Source organism: Puma concolor, chromosome A2 (assembly GCF_028749965.1).
Source record: "Puma concolor isolate L17-30 chromosome A2, mPumCon1.1.hap2, whole genome shotgun sequence".
Taxonomy (NCBI): Eukaryota; Metazoa; Chordata; class Mammalia; order Carnivora; family Felidae; genus Puma; species Puma concolor.
Genome location: NC_141668.1, coordinates 146649914 through 146670177, shown reverse-complemented (window position 1 = coordinate 146670177; position 20264 = coordinate 146649914). Strand labels below are relative to the sequence as shown.

Here is a 20264-nt window from a genome sequence, read left to right as displayed (position 1 = left end):
GCTAATCAGGATGTGAACTGCTCTTTATGGGTGCTTTGACTTCCTCGTCTATAAAATGGGGAGAAAAATAGCAACACTCAGAGGTTTGGTTGGGAGGGTTAAATGAGCCAATTTATAGAAAGTGCTTAAAACAATTCCTGACCTACAGGAAACTCTGTGTAGCTCTTATTATTTTAGTGAGACTGTAAAGCATTGTGGTCAGAACAAGGACTCGAGAGCCAGTTGCCTGGGTTCAAATCCCACATCCACTCCTCACTGGCTGTGTGACTTTGGGCAAGTTACTTAACTCTTTGTGTTTCAGTTCCCTCATCAGTAAAGTGGCAACGACAATGGCAGTACCCACCTGAGTTAACATAAATGATCACATTACCTAGCTGAGTTAATGTACTTAGAAGAGTTTAGAAAAGTGTCTGTCACATAGCATAATGGGCCTGTCATGTAATAACCACAACATGTGTTAGCCATTATAACTATGATACCCCTCTGTCTCCTGTTGTCTATGACTGCACGGGAATGACACCTGCACCACCAACATCAGTTATTCTGGCTGACAAGAGCCTGACACATGTTCTCCTATTTAATCATGACAAGACTCTAGGACTAGGTGCTATTATTGTCCAGCTTTACAGATGGGGGAACAGAGGCACAGAGAACTCGAGTAACTTGCCCCAGGTCACACAGCCAGGAAGCAGCAATGCTGCTGGGCTTTGAACCAAATCAGTTGGGGCCTAGGGCTCTTATCCCTCACATTGTATTGCCCAGCCCAACACTCACATATCCAGTACTTCCTGTGGAAGGGTGGTGCATGGCTCCTAGCTTTGAGATGAGTAATGGCCACATCCCCCACCATGCAGCACAGACACTGACCCTGCAGACGTCTCATGAACATAAAGGGTAAGTCACACTAGCACAGTCACCAAGGAGCCATCCCTGTCATCTCTCCTTATCTTCCCAGGGAAATACACTGGTATTTGTCTACTGTAGAGATGAGACACAACCATTAAGACAGAATTCTGGACCGAGACATCTAATCGGTGTCTTGGAAACTCACGCTGACATCCCCACAGCTGGTTTTCCCCACAGCTGTTGATAGTCGTGTGTTGTTTAAAGCATGGCCTGCTCACAAGTTCATGCTGGGAGGTGAAGCCAGGGTAAATCTTCCATAATGCGCCATTCTGGCCTTTGGAGCATGAAATTTTGTGGCAAAGAGTTCATTTCCCATCACCAGACTAAAAAGTTTACAAAGCTTCCTTGCATACAGATGGCCAAAGCTGTAGGTGGCTGCAACTAGGAAATGGCACAAATCAAGCGGGGGTGAGTCTTATGTCCCCCACCCCCAGCTTTCTCAGCAATTCATCAAAAGAGCTGTTGTGGGGTAAAAAACTATCCATGTGTTTCACCAGGATCCATAATCCTGTATTGTTTCAAACCCAGTAATTTAATGAAATAGTGTCTGCTGTCCACTAATGTGCCTAAAACTCAAACAGACTGAAGGATCTGGAAGGATCCTCAGAGAACCAGCTAGTCTACCACCCTCATTTAGACACTAGAAAACTAAGAGCTGGCTCAAGGTTGCATGGTCTATTGGTGATAGACTGGGACCCTTGACGGTATCCCTGTTTGCAGGCTCTTTTCAGCCCTGGCAAGTGTTACCAGGATGGATGTTTGCTGTTTCTTACTGCCCAGCATTTAGTCTCCCTTCTTTTGCCAATGGCACCCTGATCTTCTGTTGAGGGACCCCCTCCCCAGCTGTTAAACCCTGTGATTCAGGAAGGGCCAACCCTCCCAATATGGGCATGGGACCTGGCCTGGAAGAATGAGACTTTTGCTGGAGTTAAAGAAAAAGAGATGTAGTCCTCTAGTGCAATATTTGAGCCGATGGGGTGGAAACTTGGAATTGTGCAGAGCATCTTGGTCAGAGAGCCCATCTGAGAAGTACACTAATTTGGAGAAAGAGCGAGAGATGGTGAGTGATGGACTCCTGGTGACATAGATTAGCCACCTGGATCTAGCCATGACAAAAGGCAGAACTATCACTGAATTCACCGAATAAGTGAGCCTCCCCGCCTTTTTTTTTTTAATTTAAGCATGTGTACACTGTATTTCTGTGACATGCAACCAAAAAACTAAGTTTGTTTCTAAGTTTGTAAAAGGAAGTAAGTAAATGACAAAATGGGAATGTTCCCAGGAGACCCTCCACAGTGCCCAACACAGTTCCTTGACACAGTCAGCGAGCAATACACGTATAATGGGGTAAAACCCCTCCTTCAGGTCTCTTCTCAGCAGGACTCTCCCAGACCACCCTATTGGAAACTGCAGCCCTCCCCAGCTTGGCTCTCCCTACTCCTACCTGTTTCCTATGGTGTTTATCACCACCAGACCCACCTATTATCATTTCTTGTTGGTTTCCCTCACTCAAATCCTACAAGGGTGGGGATTTTTGCCCACTTTGTTCACTGCTGTATCCTGGGGGTAGAACAGTGCTCAACACCTGCAGGTGCTCAGTATATATCTAGTGAATGAATGAATGACAAGGAATGGAAGATGGAATGAGTGTATACGGTACACAGAGGATGGTGCCCTACACATAAAGGCACAAAGGTTCCCACCTGCTGCCTCAGTCAACAGCCTCTGGGACCTCTTAGATATGGGTCTTCTTTCCTCTTCTCTGAGCCCATGCTCCAACAGCCATCCCCACAATCTAGACAACCAGATCGTCCCCCACCTGTCCAGATAACATGAACAACAATTCAAAGGTAACTAGCCCTTTGGGTTATAAAGATGTTTTCCTTTTTTCCCCCTGCTTATAATAATATTGTATACTCATTATAAAAGCACACAAAATAAAAATGTAACAAGTAAACAATAAAAATCATAATTTAACCCCAAAGTTAAATTTTGGGTGCAAGTCATAAGCAGGCAGACTGCTAATATATTTTGTACGACCCACAGGATGACCCCCCCCCCCCTTTTTAAGGTAACTTCCAACATTTAAAAAGCTAGAGGAATTCATTTGGAAATCAGGTATCTAGCTTCAGCTGAAGGTCATGGAAGGCCCACGTTCTCACATATGACAATGATCAGCGGGGGTTGGGTGACAGATGCCCCTTTCAGGTGGGTGTGGGCTCTTGGGGTCCCTGCCTCTCCCTACTCTGACCCTTGCACTGCCCTGGCTACTGGATTTAGGTTCCTGCTTGGTCCCTGTCACATGTAGAGTTGGTCACCCCTGGTTTGATGTATACCCTTTCAGACTTTGTTGTGGTCATAAGGCTTTCTAGGAAACCCCTCTGAAAATCTCCCTCTGCCTCCAATAGTGGCCTGGGATGCCACACATAAGCCCCTAATTTCCAGCATCAGAGAACACTGCATTTGCAGCACTGTCCCGTCTGCATCGCAGTGAGCCAGGTCAGGTTCAACGTCTTCTCAGACTGACTATCCCAATTCAACGACTGACCTATACACACATGAACCCCATACAGAAGGGCCCCACAGTCCTGAGCACCGGCTGGATGCCTTTTCCATAGGGAAACTCTAAATCCAGCGTTCAAACCACCCCTCCGATGTGGAGAGGCTCCATCAGTGCAGGACAGCCCCAGAGACTCAGCCACCACTGCACAGGCAGTCTGCAGCCCCACATGTATTGCCCACAGGACCCATGATTGGCTATCTTCCTCTGGGTTGATTATGCTCCAGTCCTACTATATAATAATACCTCCCTCTGGGCAGGAATCCTGCTAGCCTCACTGATTACTGCTTACTAGAACTTAACCCTGTTCCTCGCAGAGGAGGCCCTCAATCCACAAGGGACGGATGGTCAGCGAGGGAACAGACACATGAAAGGCAGGTGGGTGGGTATGTTACAGGGCGGGGATGGAGGAGATGAGCCCCTTAGCTGTGATTTCTAATTTGCCAATGTCATAAGGAAATGATTAGATCAAAATAGTACATTGTAAAATATGGTATAAAGTTACACAGTGAATAAACTCAGATGATAAAAAAATAAGGAAAGCACTATAATATTAATAGTGGTAGAACTTTTTTTTACAATCCTTTTGTGTATTTTCCATTTTCTGTTTTATGAAGTTCACTTTTAACTACCAACATTGAACTATAACCAAACGAATGATCTTCCCCTAGACTTGTATAGATTTCAAAACACCAAGTGGCCACGGAGGAAAGGATAATATTTTGGATTAGTAAGAAGAGAAAACACGGAAGGTGAGTTTGGTCTTCCACATGGAAACTGATCCTTCAAGACTCCTTGGTGGCCCCGTAGTGACCCATTACTCCCCCTTCACCTGCTATCAGCAAAAGCAACATTAGTTCACCCTTCTAATCCTGGAAATCCAAAATGTTATGGGAGATTATATTTCTTTTGGAGCAAAGGACGGTAATTTTTTCAGCTCTGGCCTATGAATGCTCCCAAAGAAAAACAAAGAAACATAAGGAAATCTTCTAATACAAATACCTGAATTTAAATTTAAATACACATGCGCCCAGAAAAGTACCATTGCTCTGGTACATCCTTGATTGTGGGGCAGCCAAAACAGCATGTGCCTCACAGCAGGATACTGTCCTCTGATGATGTGATGTAGCCACTGCTCCTGGAAGCCTTGGACCAGGTCTCTGCACCTCAACTAGCCCCCAGACATACAGGATGGGCAGCAAGAGCTCAGGACCAGCTACTTTGTAAAGGCAGACAGGGAAACCGAGGTCCTAAGAGGGGGAGTATGTGCAGGGGATGGCACAGAGCTGAGAACAACTGCTTTCCTCCAGCCTGGTCCCTCCCCTTGTTCATGTGACAAACATCACCTGAGTGTCCTGAGGTACCAGATACTGGTTGACACTTTGCTATCAAGTAGGGGGGAAGAGTGGGGACCCTTAACAATTAAGTGAATGACCAGGTAACCCCAGACAGCGATACGGGCCAGCAAACGGGAAATAAAGGCAAGGGGTAGAAAGTTATTTCTCATTTCCCAAGGAGCATCAGCCATTGAGTACTGTGCAGTTACAAATGCCCCTGGGGTTCCGCCAGACGCAATTTATTAACAGATTGCATTTGGGTGCTGGAGTCTGTGAGCGATGCATGAATCACCAGCAGAGTGGATTAAATGTAAAAGACACCCACAAACTAGAGGCATCCTCCCCCCCCAACTCTAAGGTTCCCACAGCAAGGCAGGAAGTGCAGGGTGTGGAGTAGGCTTGCTCTTTGGAGACGGCTAATCTGGGATCAGCCCTGCTTCAAACTGCAAAGACTTCCCAGTGCCCTCAGAATGAATTCTCCTTTGCTTACTGCCAACCACTGGCCACAGCTCACCCTCCCCTCCCTGTCAAGACATCTCTGCGCCAGGCCTCACCTTGGCTCAACGTCACTTCCTCAAGGCCTTCTTCCCTGACACTGCTCTGGCCCCACGGGACCCTGACCCTTCCTCCCACACCACTCTTAGACTTACTTATTCTAGAAAGTGAGCTCTGTAGGGGTGGACTGATCCTCAGCTCCCAGAGCAGCACCCAGCGCATGGAGGGGCTGAGGCAGAGAGACAGAAGGGAAGAGAAAGAAGTCTCTCCACCATTTCTCAGGGTCCTGAGCCTCACTTTCCACATCTGTAAAACTGGGGCAAGACCAACCCACTGCAGAGTGATGACAGTGTATTCTGTGTTTCTGCCTGGCAGCCTGGATTTTGTTTTATTAACTCATTTTTTTAAAAAAACATTTTTACATACAAATTCACTTTTTGATGTGCAGATGTGGATTCTGACACTCGTTGGTGTATGACCACAATGAAAACACAGAGCTCTTCTATCACCAGGAAAAAGTCCCCTCGTGTTGCTCCTTTGTAGTCATACCCTCCTCCCCACCCCAGCTCCTAGCAACCATTGATCTGTTTTCTGTTCCTATATTTTGCCTTTTCCAAAATGTCATGTAAGTGGGATCATACGGTAAGTAGGCTTTTACGTCTTTTTCACTTGGCATAGTGCCTTGAGATTCATCTGTGGTGCTGCGTGTATCAGTGTTTTGTTCCTTTTTATTGTCCTTTCCCTGAGGGAAATCTCTTCTCTCAGGAACAGGGTCACAGAAAATAACAGTGGACCTATCCCCTTCTACCTCCCCTGATAATTTAGCCACCAACTTTCTAGAATCCCCTAAAGCTTGGGGAGCAACCAGGAAGTCAAAGGTCCCCCTCTCTGGCTGTGTCTATAACCCGAATTCTGAGACCTGTGCAAACCCCTTCCCACCAGTTAGCCTCTCTCTGAGGTCGCTCATTTGCAAGAATGGCCAACAAGACCCAAGCTTCCTCTGGGGTGTTGACTCAGAAAGTGGAGGTCCATTCGGGAACCAGGAGGCAGGACTGGCTGTCTGGAGATGGCTGACCACCTGGGGTGGCTGTTTGGGGGCAGTAGTGGGGGTGGCAGTCAGCTGGCCAAGTCTGGGGAGAAGTGAGTGGATAAGAAAGAAGTAGAGGCAGAAGTGCCCCGGGATGGTGAATTCTTACTCGGGGCCGGGCAATGTTTATACGGGTGTGCCGTCATCTCGTATAATCCACACAACAGCTTGATGGGCAGATTCTGTTAACATCCCATCCACAGATGAGGACCCTGGGCACAAGGAGAGCACCCAGTGTGCTAGCAGGTCTGGGAGCTGAGCTCTGACTCCAAGGCTTGTTCTCTTGGCAACACGGAAGCTTAGAGCGGGAGCCAGGGAAGGAAGTGTGCGGCACAGCAGGGAGGCGGGAGGGAAGAAGCCGGTGGAAGATGAAGGGACCCAGGGGACTGAGTGGATACTGCTCCAGGCATGCCCTTAGCTGCGAGCCATGACACTGAAGGTTTGCTTTGTTCTTTTCAGCTGCAGAACCCATGTGTCAAACCTGATCATACTCAAAACCCGAGACATAAAGCTGGTGGAAATAGAGTTGCTCAAACTGAAGGGAAAGAGGAAATGGAGCCAGACCCACTGAACTGCCCCAATCCCTATGACCTCCCTCCTGGTGGCCTCTAAGGAAGGGACCTTCCAAGGAACGCAGGACCCCTTGGATCTTCACTTTCTGATATATACTCCCTGAGGGCTGGCTCTTTCTTTCCTTCTCGCTTTCTTTCTTTCAGGTTTCAAATGATCAAAAAAACTCATTCAAAACTAAAATTAGAGAGGCATTGTATCTTGTGTCTGCACCACACTGTCCAGCATGTAATTAGGTTTCAACAAATGGATGATGGGCAGGTCTGGGCAACACCTGTGCAGGATCAAATCCGGATCCTCCCTCAGCAGCTAAGTGACCCTCAGCAAGTGTTTGACCCTCACAAAGCCTCAGAAGCCCCAGAACTTCCCTTGCCTCTTAATATTTGGAGAGGGCTCAATAAGCAGACGCTCGTAAGAGCACTTACCACAGTGCCCAGCAAACGGTAAGAACACGGTGTTACCTAGCATTATTATTAATAGCATCCGCGAGACTAAAAGAATATTGGAGGAAAACAAAGAATCCACTGGAAGGAATTAAAATGTCCCCATGGGAAGCACAGTGCCTTGCATGTCCCAGTGTGGTTCGCTCCTAGGACTGGCCAGTGAATGCTCCAGTTTTCTTTCAGTCGTGTCTTTCATTTTTGTACCAATGGGAGGAAGGCCTGGACCGCAGAGGTCTGAAGATCACGAGTCTGACATGCAGGGCTCATCTGGAGCCAAGTAGTTATTAATTGGTGTTTATGTAACACTCTGTGCCCCTCCGGCCTGTTTCTGTCTGAACACGTGCTCTAAGAACCTTGGAGAATGCATCTCTCTCTTCTGACTTTTGGATGCTCAGACAACAGCAGATGGTGCTGTAAAAATAACGGCACCGACACTGCAGCTCTAAAGGGAAAAGTCCACGCCTTGAGGACTCAGAGTTAAATTAGAAATAGCTGGAAGTGGATATCTTCCAGGACTGACCTTTCCAGGAGAGAGCTGGATTCCAGCCTCCATAGGAACACTGCCAAGGAGAAAGAGAGCACCGAATGTGAGTGAAGGGTGTCCTCTGCTGGCCAGCATTAGAAATCCTCAGCAGCGCCCCCTCCTCCACCTCTCTGGGAGGGCTCCGCTTCCTCTGCCTCGAGGCAAGTCTCAAATACCTTCTGTGGTTGTTTTTTTGAAAACATGAATTTGAACTGCCAACAAAAAGGATTTCTTTGCTAAAAGGAGAAGAGCTAAGAGAAAGGTCATAGAGCAATTTTATTCCCTCCTCACTTAGGTTTTTCTTGCTGGAGCAAGAAAATGCTCACCTAATGAATGTCACCTAAAAAATGGTCCTGTGAGGGGCACCTGGGTGGCTGTATTGGTTAAGTGTCCAACTCTTGATTTGGGCTCGGGCCATGATCTCACAGTTCATGAGTTTGAGGGCTATACTGTGCTCTGTGCTGACACAGCAGGGCCTGCTTGGGATTCTCTCTCTCCCTCTCTCTCTCTCTCTCTCTCTCTCTGCCCTTCCCCTGCTGGTACACACTCCCATTCTCTCTCTCCCTCCCCACCCCACTCAAAATTTAAATACATCAACATTAAAAAAGATGGCCCTCTGAATGCTCCCTGTGAGTTCTGTATCAGAGAATCCAAGCAACTTGGGGAACTTGACCAAGTGTGTGCACGTGGCCCACAGCACCACCCCATTTCCATTCCAAAAGGCTACCCTCTTGACCAGACTCCAAACTTCACAGAGAGACACCCCGAGTCAGTTGTCTGCCTCTTCCCAGAAAATCCCTATGGGTCTGCACACAGGGACAGCAAGATCTCGGTGGCCAAGAAGACAGGCCGATCCTGGATCAAACCCAGCCATTTCTGATGTCCCGCTCCAGAATCTTGGAAACTCGGGACCAGACCCTCACACACTACTTAAGACCAGAACACAGCTTGTCTGGCTTCCTGCCAGAGTGCTCCCGACAGCTGGGGCCCTTCTGACCTCTGGCTCCAGCTCTCGCACCATCCCCGCCCCATTCCCGAGGAATAACCCTGACCTCCTGGGTGAGTTCTAACTCACCTGGCATGGTGCTCACTCTGACGGAGCCAACGTGGCTGAGCTGCAACCCCAGCTCATCACTTCACAGCTGTGTGAGCATCTCCAATGAGCCTCCTTTTCTGCAACAATGCCAGGAGCTGCCATTTACTCAAGGTCCACTACCTGCCAGAAATTTGACATATACTACTTCTAATTAGTCCTCATGACCACACTATAAGGTGCTCTTCTTTCTGGATCAAGGTCAAGAACTCTTTAAAAGCTGAGGCTACCCACCCTCTTGTCCACTGGCTAAGGAAGGACTTGGCTCCATCTGCCATTTTCTTCCCTTCATTATGCAAAGTGAGTCCTCAGAGGGCAGAGAAGCAGAGATACGGAGAAAAAAGGGAATGCCAGGGGTGGGAGAGAAGGGAAAAGTCTTCTGGAGCAGAGCAGAGAGTTTAGGGTGCCTGCAAGGCAAGGGTGACCTGGAGACAGAAAGGGATGAGGAGGAGAGACAGCAGTCCCTAAAAAGGGCTGCTCTTGAGTGTGAAATGGATCCCCCTTGGACCTTCTTTGAGAGACAGAAGTAAAGAGTGGAACTATTTTAATTGTTGACTAATGGACTTTGAACTTCTGAATGCAACAAAACCCAAAGTCTGGAGTATCAGAGGCTTTGGTATTTGCTCAGATTGCATTCCAATGCTATAGGTAAGGAAACTGAGACTGAGAGGGTCGGTAACTTGCTAAGGGCTACATGACTCATGAGCAGCAGAGCCTGAATATAAACCCAAGTGCACCTGACTCCACAGCTGTTTGTGTGACACTCTGGCCTTAGCTGGAAAGGAATAATAATGCCACCTAGCAGGCCAGGTGAGGGGTAAACTTGGGATAGACTATGTGGACTAAGGCCTTCCCGCAATGAATCGCATATTGTAGGTAATGCCAGAAGTACCAGTTCCTTTATTTCCCTCCTTTGTCCTGATCTCTGGGCTGTCCTTGATTCTTAAGACCCTATTCTCACTGCTGGATTTCTAACATGTCCTTTTATTGCCCCAAATCCTATTTGGGTAACCGCCCTACTACCCTAGCCTCCCCCAGGTCTGTGCAGAAGCTGGCATTCTGGCCCCAAACTCCTCCAGTGGGAAGGTAGAGGCTCAACCCCTAACGGATGGCCTGAACAGCCAACCTTGTCCCCGTGTGTCCATTCATCCAACATATAGTCACTGGTTTCTCCTCTGTGTCAGCACTGTGCTAGCCACCCAAGATAAAACACCATTTTAAAAAGACTATCCAAGACTAGGAAAAAAAGCATGCCTTTTCGAAGTCTTCCACAGCCTGAGCCTACCTACAGGGAAGGTAATTTTGTTTGACTTACTTTTCTTTTTTTATTACGGACCAGACTCTGTAAAGTCAGGATGTTAACTTGTAAAAGACTAGTAAGTTGCAAATAATTTCTGTCACAAATAAAAGATAATTCCAAAGGTTACAGTGTTATTTACCTATAGGATCTTAACCAGTTTTATATCTAAGTTTGCAGTCTTATCCCAACATTCTTTTCTCCACATTTTCCCATGACTATACACACGCACACATAAACACACATGCATTCATGTATGTATATATGTGTACACGTGCATATAGACACATATACAAGTACATGCATGTCTAAATATATACCCACATGTATATATACACACATATCAGAGAGTACATATGTCTACACACACACATATATCTTCCTGCATACTTTTTTTTTTTAAAGATTTTATTTTTTTTTAAATTTTTTTTTTTTTCAACGTTTATTTTTGGGACAGAGAGAGACAGAGCATGAACGGGGGAGGAGCAGAGAGAGAGGGAGACACAGAATCGGAAACAGGCTCCAGGCTCTGAGCCATCAGCCCAGAGCCTGATGCGGGGCTCGAACTCACGGACCGCGAGATCGTGACCTGGCTGAAGTCGGACGCTTAACCGACTGCGCCACCCAGGCGCCCCTAAAGATTTTATTTATTTTTTTTTTTTATTTTTTTTTTTTTTTATTTTTTTTTTTTCAACGTTTATTTATTTTTGGGACAGAGAGAGACAGAGCACGAACAGGCGAGGGGCAGAGAGAGAGGGAGACACAGAATCAGAAACAGGCTCCAGGCTCTGAGCCATCAGCCCAGAGCCCGACGGGGGGCTCGAACTCACGGACCGTGAGATCGTGACCTGGTTGAAGTCGGACGCTTAACCGACTGCGCCACCCAGGCACCCCAAGATTTTATTTTTAAGTAACCTCTTCACCCAACGTGGGACTCAAACTCACAACTCCGAGATCAAGGGTTGCATGCTTCACCAACTGAGTCAGCCAGGTGCCCCACTCCTAAATATTTCTTAAAACCAGTCTTCTCTTCCTCATCCTTTTTGTTTTCTCATTTGTGAGTTACATAGATATTTTACTCAGACTAAGCATACATTTGTACAACAGTTAAGGTGTTAAGAGAAAAGCAGACCTTTGTATGAGATCTGTGAGATCTGATAGGGGCAAAGGCATCCCAGGCAGGGGGAACAGCATGTGCAGAGGCTCTGTGGTAGGGAGTATGGCACACTGGAGAAACCGAAGTATGTATGACCTCCAGCATCTGTGACTAGAACCTTTCGGCTAACACCTACTCTATCAATATCATGACATGACTGTCAAGTCCCTCCTGTCTGTCTCAGACACATGCAATGGACTAAGAACACAGAATTGGCCTCATACGGTAGGAGAAGAAAAACGGTGTTGCACCTCTGTGGCATCCTTCTCCAGTCATTGGAGAGGAGCCAGGTAAAAGACAGTTGGCAAAGTCACAGTTCTCGAGAGGGAGAAGACACCGGCCTCATCATGCAGCACAGGTAGCATTAACAGCTCAGTGCCAGGCGCTCTGTCAAGCTCAGTGTCTTCTGTGGCCTGGTCCACCTCCACCGTCTGCTCAGTCACCAAGTCAATGCGGTGATAACACCTGCTCACAGAAGCCTATACGGTAGGAGGATCATAATCTCTGCACATTTTCACCAAAAACATCACTCTACACTCAAGTCTTACATCAGCCTCCTGAGAACAGAAGTTTTTGTCTCTCATAGTACAAACATCACCAGCAATGGGGGCAAAAGACCCCGGCCAGAGGCTGGTAATTAACTATGTGACGTTGGACAAGTTGCTTAACCTGCTGGAGTCTCAGGGTCTTTCTTCATCTGGATATGATAATACTCACATCTCATTAAAAGGCTGGGTGATCACGGATAAAAGCACATAATAGATTATAAAACACATTATAAACATGCGTTATTTTCATAGTTATTGTGATTATCAGACACCATTTTTAAAAATACCACAAGGCTTTACTGAGTAAACAGTGCAATGCTACATGAAGCTCAGGTAAAATTTCTACGTAAAAATGTAAAATCAAAAACAACAACCAGACAAAAACATGGCAAGGAGGCAAAGTACAGCTATACAAACTCTAGTAATGAAGGCTGGCAGGCACATTTTCTGGAGTGATGTTGTGTCAGGCACTGGGCTGGGCACTGACCAGCTTTACCTCAGGCATTCAAATAACTTACACAAAATTTAAGTTCATTCATAAACATGTTTGGTTTTTCCAAAGAGCCTACTTTGCAGGAAATGCAAATATTTCTCTAAAATTATTTGCCAGGAAGGGAAAAGAGCTTCAACAGCCTCATTAATTTCACTCCCCCACCCCCGGAGGAGTTCATATTTTCCCAGCATTATGTATGTTACTTGTCTCAAGATACTACCGCTAATATTCCTGGGTAATCTTTTAACATTTTTCCCATTAGGCCTGTAATAACACACAGCATGCTTCCCACATTCTTCTGAACCCGAGATAATAAAATAAAATAAGATGTGTATCAAGAAATATGGCTGGTGCACACAGCATCAGTTCTCAAGTCCCTGGTTTGCAATAGCTCAGGATATGCACTGTATCAAAGAGAAGTGTGAAAAGCTAAAAAATAAAATCTTCCAGACATAATTATGGTTTCACTTACTTAATATGCCTTGCTGATCCTTTAGGGACAGACAGAATGGCCATCCTAAGAGGAGACAATGAAGATCTTTGAGGCCTCTAGTACATAAGAGACACACAACAATTATTTTTTGAATCCAGCGCTCCCAGAGTGGTTGGAATTGAAAAGAGGCATTCAAGAGTCTGCCACTAGAGGGCAAAAGAGTAAAATTTCTTAGCATAGAATTTTCTTGTTTCAACCTGGTCTCAATTTGAGACTGTACTAGAGGGAAGCCTAAAGAAATATCAGTTGAAGCTAAAATTGGACATTTGAAGTTTTTCTGATTAAATTATAATGAAGCTTTCAGGGCTGACCTAAGAGCTCTGAGGACCTCTTTAGTTCAGGAATTGAGGATCTGTTTAAAATGGAAATAGGTTACCAGGGCCGGGTAACGTATTAATACCTACCAATCATTAACTCCCACACATGACTAGAAGTAATTCATCAGCTGACCTAGCAATGGGCAACAGCTGGGTGAGTGTTGAATGAGAGGACAGGGGAATGCGGGCACCGGTACCTCTAGGAACAGATCTGTGGGAGCACCTTTTGTCTTTGTCATTGTTTCTAACCCCCATTCTGTGCATCTAGGAACTGCGGCTCCCCAGTTAAGGAAGAGACTCTTGAATGGTATCACCACCTTCCCCACACCCACCCTGACCCCAGGGAGTCGGCAGAGACCGCCACCACCACTTCTACACCCATTGTGCTCAGAGCCTTCCTCCCTGACCCATCCCCCTGTCTTAGCTCCCCCTGCACACTGTGACCACCAAGGAGCTGTTAAATCTCAAATACAGTCTTTCCCTCTTCATCCCTGCATCCCATTTCAAATCTTTGAAAGGCTCTCTATCTCTTAGAAAATAAAATCCAAGACAAAAAGTATAGCTAAATAGACTAAACACTACATTCGCCCCACCTGACCTACCCTTGGACCTATTTCCTGGGATCTCGACCCTAGAAGCCCTATATCATGCATCCAGCCTTACAGAAGGATGCCCCCCAACTGCACCAACAACATCCAGGCCTGCAGTGCTTGGTTCTCTCTAACCAGCTGAGCCTCTGGAGACTCAGCCTTGTGCCACCCTTTCTGAGAAGGCTTCCTGACACCCAGGACCTCCCTAAGGAAACACCACTCCCCCTTCGGCCCCCCAACTCTCAGTTCAGTCCATCTACATGCCTGTGGGGAGTTCCCTCAGGGCAGGGTCCACGTTTGGTCATTTCTACCCTAGAAGGAACAGAAGAGAATTGGCCTCAGGGATGGGGCTGGGAGCACCGGCTTCTTGGAAGGGGCCGCTATCAAGAGGAAGAGCAGCTCATGGTGGGTGGGAAGAGACGTCAAAAATAAATTCTGCCCCCCGACAGCTTAGCAGCGGGCTTGTCTGAGCAAGAAGGACTGGGCAAGAGTGGGGTCTGGCAGCCTCTCCATAAACAGGGCTGACTCTGCACAGAGCCTACCCAGGGCAGGTTGTCACAGGAACTCAGAGGAGCTGTTTGCAGGGGCTTTTTCCACATCCACATCCGCATTTGCCCTACTCAACAGAGAGGGACAGCCCAGTAGAAAAATAAGCAGCCCCAGCAAGAGATGGGGAAGAAGGGATAAATGATCCCAGTGTCCCCTCTGCACCCCTCACCGCCTTGCCCTGCCTTGTCGCTCCTCTTGCAATTATAAGGAAACCCAAAGGGTTTTATATTTTCACTACTCCAGTGGCTCCATGCTCTAACTTAGAATTCCTGGAGGATGCTTGTACCTTGTAAAACATTTCAAAAAGTCATGCTCCTTACAACTTGTATGCAGTTGTAAGCAATGGTGCATGCAAGCTCTTCTGGCCTCTGTTTTCCTCATTTGCAAAATGAGGAGGGCAAGACTTAATTACCTTCGATGTCCTGAGTCTACAATGTATGGTGTAGAGTGTGGTTTTTAGGGCTCTTGAGTTATTTATGCAAATGCCAAATCAGTAACATCACAAAATGCTGCTCTATTTCCAGTGCCAAATTTTTGCAGTCAGCCAAGGCTTCCTGCACACAGACAATTGAAAAACAACCTCCCCTTTATTCAACCCATAGAACCACACAAAAGAAAAGGGGCCAAACATTCTCTGCACAAAAAAAAAAAAAAAAAACCCAAACCAGTAAAATCAAACAAGAGGCCCTCCATTCAATCATGTGGTAAGGCTGTTACTTGGTAACAGTACTACTCAATATTTACAAATATTTACAAACACTAATACTCATTAAATGTGACCAGGAAGGTGGCTTAGCTCCTTCTCTCCCTGTCATCCTGGCTTTTTTTCTTTCCCTCCCTGCAGCCAAAAGCAACACTGGCTGGACCCTGGTTCACTTCTCTGCTTTCCTTGCTGCGGGCTCCCTGGAGCAGAGACCGCATCCAGGGCTCTGTGGGGCCATAAGCTCCTTCGTGGCCTTAGCTGTCCACTGGGGGAGCCACAGCCAAGCCCTCAGGCCACACCCTGAGGCCCAGAGATCTTACAGGCTTTCCTCAAGTTGTCTTTCCCAAATATCAGCAGAAAGCTGGGCAGCCACACCTGTGGATTTTCTTGGTTTGGCTTTTAACTCACACCGTTTCAAGGAACGGCCGATTCAAACACAACTTGCCTTCATCTTTTTCTCTTCATTATGGGAAGTGACCATTTGAGGATCCAGAGGAAGTTATGTCCATGTGTTTATGCCCACAAGAACAGAGTCCTATCCTTAGCAGACACCATGAAACAGACCCATGGATACAGTTACGCACGTTGGTCAGGGGCCTCATGATATATATGTACATCCATATGGCGGGGGGGGGGGGGGGGGATTCTCATCGAGCTTTATTATTAGGAAATCCTTAGGACTGACTTCTTGATTTTCTACAAGTAGTGCTTTGCATTAGCTCAGCCAACATTAAGTACAAAGATTTCGAAGAGCTTTTTTAAAATCAAAGTCTTTTTTCTTTTAAAGAGAACCGCTCTTTAAAAAAAAAAAAAAGTTCATTTATTTTGAGAGAGAGAGGATCTCAAACAGGCTCTGCCCTGTCAGTGTAGAGCACAATGACACGGGGCTCAAACCTCAAACTCACTAACCATGAGATCATGACCTGAGCCAAAATCAAGAGTCGGACGCTTAACTGACTGAGCCACCCAGGTGCCCCTAATCAAGTCTTTTAACCAAAGACATTTAACTTATCACAAATCATGCTTGCCTACTCATCAAATCAATTACTTTGACAAATACTACTAAATAACACACTAATTCCAAAAATAACCTCCATGCAACAGGAAGAAATATTTTCAGATCATACTGCTTTTCCTCCACTTAATTAAAAAGAACAAGTCTTTATTGAAGGAAACAACATACACGTAAACAACAAGGAAGAGATCACTACATGTGGTATATTTAATCCATAGTGAACAAGTCCTGTTCTGCTCCATGAGCTTGAACCCCAACTCTGCCACGCACTAGCAGTGTGGCCTGGGGCAAATGACTTAACTGCTCTGAGTCTTTGCTTTCTTGGCCACAAAAGGAGATTAATAAGTGGCATCTGTATCATAAACTGGTTGTGAGGTGTCAGTGAAAAATTCCTGCCAAATGTTTAGCCCAGTGCCTGGTCTATGGTAAGGGTTTGAAAAAGGTTAGCTCTTGTGATTGTGAATGCTATTATCACCCATTTACACAGAGCTTCCCATATAACTTTAGGAATGACTTCTCGGTATATCACATACACTCTTGCAAAGGCCAGTATGAGGCAGATTTACAGTAAAGTCAAAGGGGGTCTCTTAAAGGGGACCCCATCACACACAATTATATATGCAGCAGGCCCCACAAAACCTGGACCTTTCCCTGATCACAGGTAACAACTGATGCTCACTGTACATGCCTCCCTGGAAACATCCCTCCCTACTTTCTCCCTTTTGAATATGATGCTGATCACTCCTGATCAGTATTTTTTCCTTACTAGGTAACTGGAAGCAAGAGTGTTTCTGCGTGTAAACTTTATAGAAGTGGAATCATACTATGTTCTACTTTACCTTCTGCAATTTCCTATTTGATATTTTATATGTTTGAGGTTCATCCATGTTGACACATGCAGGTCATAACTGCTTTATATACTTAATTGGATGGATATAAGAGCAGTGTATTTGTGCATTTTCCCACTGATGGATATCTAGGGTGTTCACACTTTGTTGCCATTACAAACTATGTTGTAATAAACACACAGCCATTTTTGTTTAGATCTCCTTGGGGAACTGCACCGGCCAGAGTTTCTCTAGGGAATCACGACAGATGGCTGATGCATCCTTTTGTCCTTACTAACAGAATCCAACATGTTGCAGTTAAACATTCTCACCTTCCGAGACCTCCCTGCAGCTATGGAAGGACACATGCCTCAGTTCTGGTCAAAGATGTAGACAGAAATCCACTGAGGATTCCCGAAAGCCTTCGCTTCCCTGCTTTAGTGCTGGCCCATCCTTCTCTGTCCTCCCCTGCTGGAACATGGGCATGAGGGCAGGAGATGAGCAGTCATGGTGGGAACATAAGGACAAAAGCCCCACCAAGGGAATAGCAAAGTGAAAAAAGACTTGAACTATAGCCAATTGGATTATTTAGGTGCTACGTTAACCTCTTCCTACCCTCAGCATTACTTATGTATCATTCTACAAAGGAATAGAAAATTATTTCCTCACAGAAGATGCATTAGTCTTATAGACTTATCTTGTGTCTTAAAACTCAAAGTGAGATTCTTAAATGAAAATATATATATATTTTTTTAATATAATGTATATATTTAGTTGAATATAATGACAAGACTTTTCAGTCTTAAGCGTCAATAGTCAGAACAGCCAAGCTGGAAAATGGAATATGTATCCAAACACTTTCTGAGTGCTAACTAAGAATAAGAGACTAACAGTGATAACTGCAAATACTCAAAATGTACTTACTATGTGCCACGCACTCTTCTAAGCCTTCACGTCTATCATTCAAAGTCTCAGAAGGAGAAATACTATTATCAGATGAGAAGATGTGAGAAATGCTAACTAGCTTGCCAACATCACAAAGCTGGTGAGTGTAGAGCTAAGGCTTGTGAGTCTAGCATTACAGGGAATGTGTCTGTGCGGAAGGCTAAAAAAATGGCCCCCAAAAGATGCTCATATCCTAATTCCCAGAACCTGTGAATGTGTTACCTTGCATGGCAAAAGGAACTTTGCAGATGTGATGAAGTTAAGGATCCTTGAGGCAGGGAGATTAGCTTGGACTATCCAGGTGGGCCTGACATAATCACCGGGGGCCCCTAAGAGGGAGACTGGAGGGTCAGGGAGACTGGAGGGTCATAACAGAAGCAGGAGATCTGAGGGTAGAGACACAGGGAAGGGACTATAATCCAAGGAAAGTAGGAAGCCTCTAGAAACTAGAAAAGGCAAAGAAACAGATTCTCCCCCAGAGCCTCCAGAAGGAGCCAGTCTTACTGAAACCTTGACGTTAGCCCATTGAGGCTGATTTTAGACTTTGGACCTCTAGAACTGTAAAACAATAAATGTGTGTTGTTTGAAACCACTAAGTCTGCAGTCATGTGTTATAGCAGACATGGGAAACAAACACAGCTGATGACTCTGACCCACACATGCACACGCACACACACACACCCCTAGTCCTTACCCTCAAGAAGTTCATCCATCCACAGAGGGAGACAGACAAGCCACCACCTGCTCTTAAGACTAGATGGAATAAGAGTCACAGAACCCTGACCCTGACCAAAGTGCTATGGGAACTGGGGGCAAGTGTTTGGTTCACACCTGCGGGCCCCTGACCATCCCATAAAAATGTCCTTGTCATCTACAACTGGTTACAAAACCCAGGGAGATAATGACAGTCTGGAGCTGCTTACTAACGGACTTGTCAGAGGACTCATTTTCTCATGGATCCACCCTGATAATGTTTCCACATTCGTAAGAGATGAAAACTTGGCAAGGGAAAGGCAACACCCTCCAAGCTTCCTTCCTGGAACCCTCCAGTTGCTTGTCTGGATCTACCACAGGGTCTTCCTTCCACTCCCTTCAGTTGGGCTCCTGGTGCTGTCAGACGGCTGATGCCTGACATTTCCTCTTTCTCTGGCCAAGGTCAAGCACATACACCAACTACTCTCGTGTGAGAGCCAGCATCATCTCCGATCCACAGATCCCCTTTCAAGTAACTGCCTCCTGCGTGCACCAACTCTCCACAACATCCTCCCCCACCCAGTCCAAGCACCTGTGGGTTCACCATGCACCTAAGGTAATAGTGTGATCCACGCAATCCCTGAGATAAATGGGGGTGCAAAGAAGGAAGGGGTCACCATCTTTATAAGATGTCTTCTTAAAATCCACAAAGGAGTCCAGCCCTTCCTAAAATGCAGACCATAGAAAGCCAAAATTTTAAGCTATAATGTTGGGGAAAAGAGAGTCCACTTCTGCTGAGTGCCTTCGGAACTCGGGAGATGGGAAAATGCAGGAGTAACTAAAGAGCAATGACAGTGCGTATCTATTAAGCACTTCATCTTGATTACTGTAACAATCCTACATCGTGGGTAGTAATACCAACTCCATTTGACAGATGAGGAAATTGAGGCATGACCACAGAGAGGAAGCAGCAGAGAAGAATGAGGGTCCAGGGAAGCAAACACCACCTTAAACAGTGAAAGTACCTGCCACCTGAGTGCCACCTGAGTGCCACCTGAGTGCTATCTGTCCCCACCTTCATAACAGTCAAATGAGATGACAAGGGCAGAAGGAGCATTCCCAATGAGAACTGTGTTTATTGTACAACAGAAAAGCCTCAGCATGAATCAGAGTCACAGGAAAGCCCCCTAATCAATGCAACATTCCAATAGCTGGAGAGTCTGTCCCTCCTGTCCCATCAGCTCTGTCTACAGACCTTATCCATCCATGTCTAGCAGCTAAGCGTAAAGATTTGGAGCTGCAAATCCTTAAAGGAATGAGGGCATCACTCCACAAGGCTCCACTCCCTAATATGTAAAAGGCAGAGAATAATGTTAGTACTGTGCCCAGCACAAGGCCTGCTTCTCATAGCGTAACTTGGCACATAAACAGAAGACTGTGGAATAAAAATAACCTCTTGGACTTACTTGCCAAACATTTTCTAGTGTGCAAAATGCTTTACATGTATCATCTCGTTTGGGATAAATTTCTGGTTAGGACATCACAACACACACCAGGAGAGACAAATGCACAACATATAACCTTGATATACAATCAATAATTAGCTTACCTGTAACACTGTATG

At 45.9% G+C, this 20264-nt stretch overlaps 1 protein-coding gene across 3 annotated transcripts in view; it reads right to left on the bottom strand.

Moving 5' to 3' along the window:
* The window catches only part of ARHGEF3 (Rho guanine nucleotide exchange factor 3), a 306144-nt gene that overhangs the window by 227328 nt on the left and 58552 nt on the right, over positions 1 to 20264 (bottom strand). Inside the window, exon 1 of one of the 3 annotated variants that reach the window (XM_086697859.1) lies at positions 12981 to 13039. The exons of 1 other annotated variant lie outside the window; for it this stretch is intronic. In XM_086697859.1, the coding sequence (XP_086553985.1) occupies positions 12981 to 13024 (44 nt within the window). In that variant the 5' untranslated portion in view covers positions 13025 to 13039. Of the gene's footprint in view, positions 1 to 7918; positions 7936 to 12980; positions 13040 to 20264 lie in introns of those variants that run through there. One more of the 3 variants, XM_086697861.1, reaches the window with a different exon arrangement.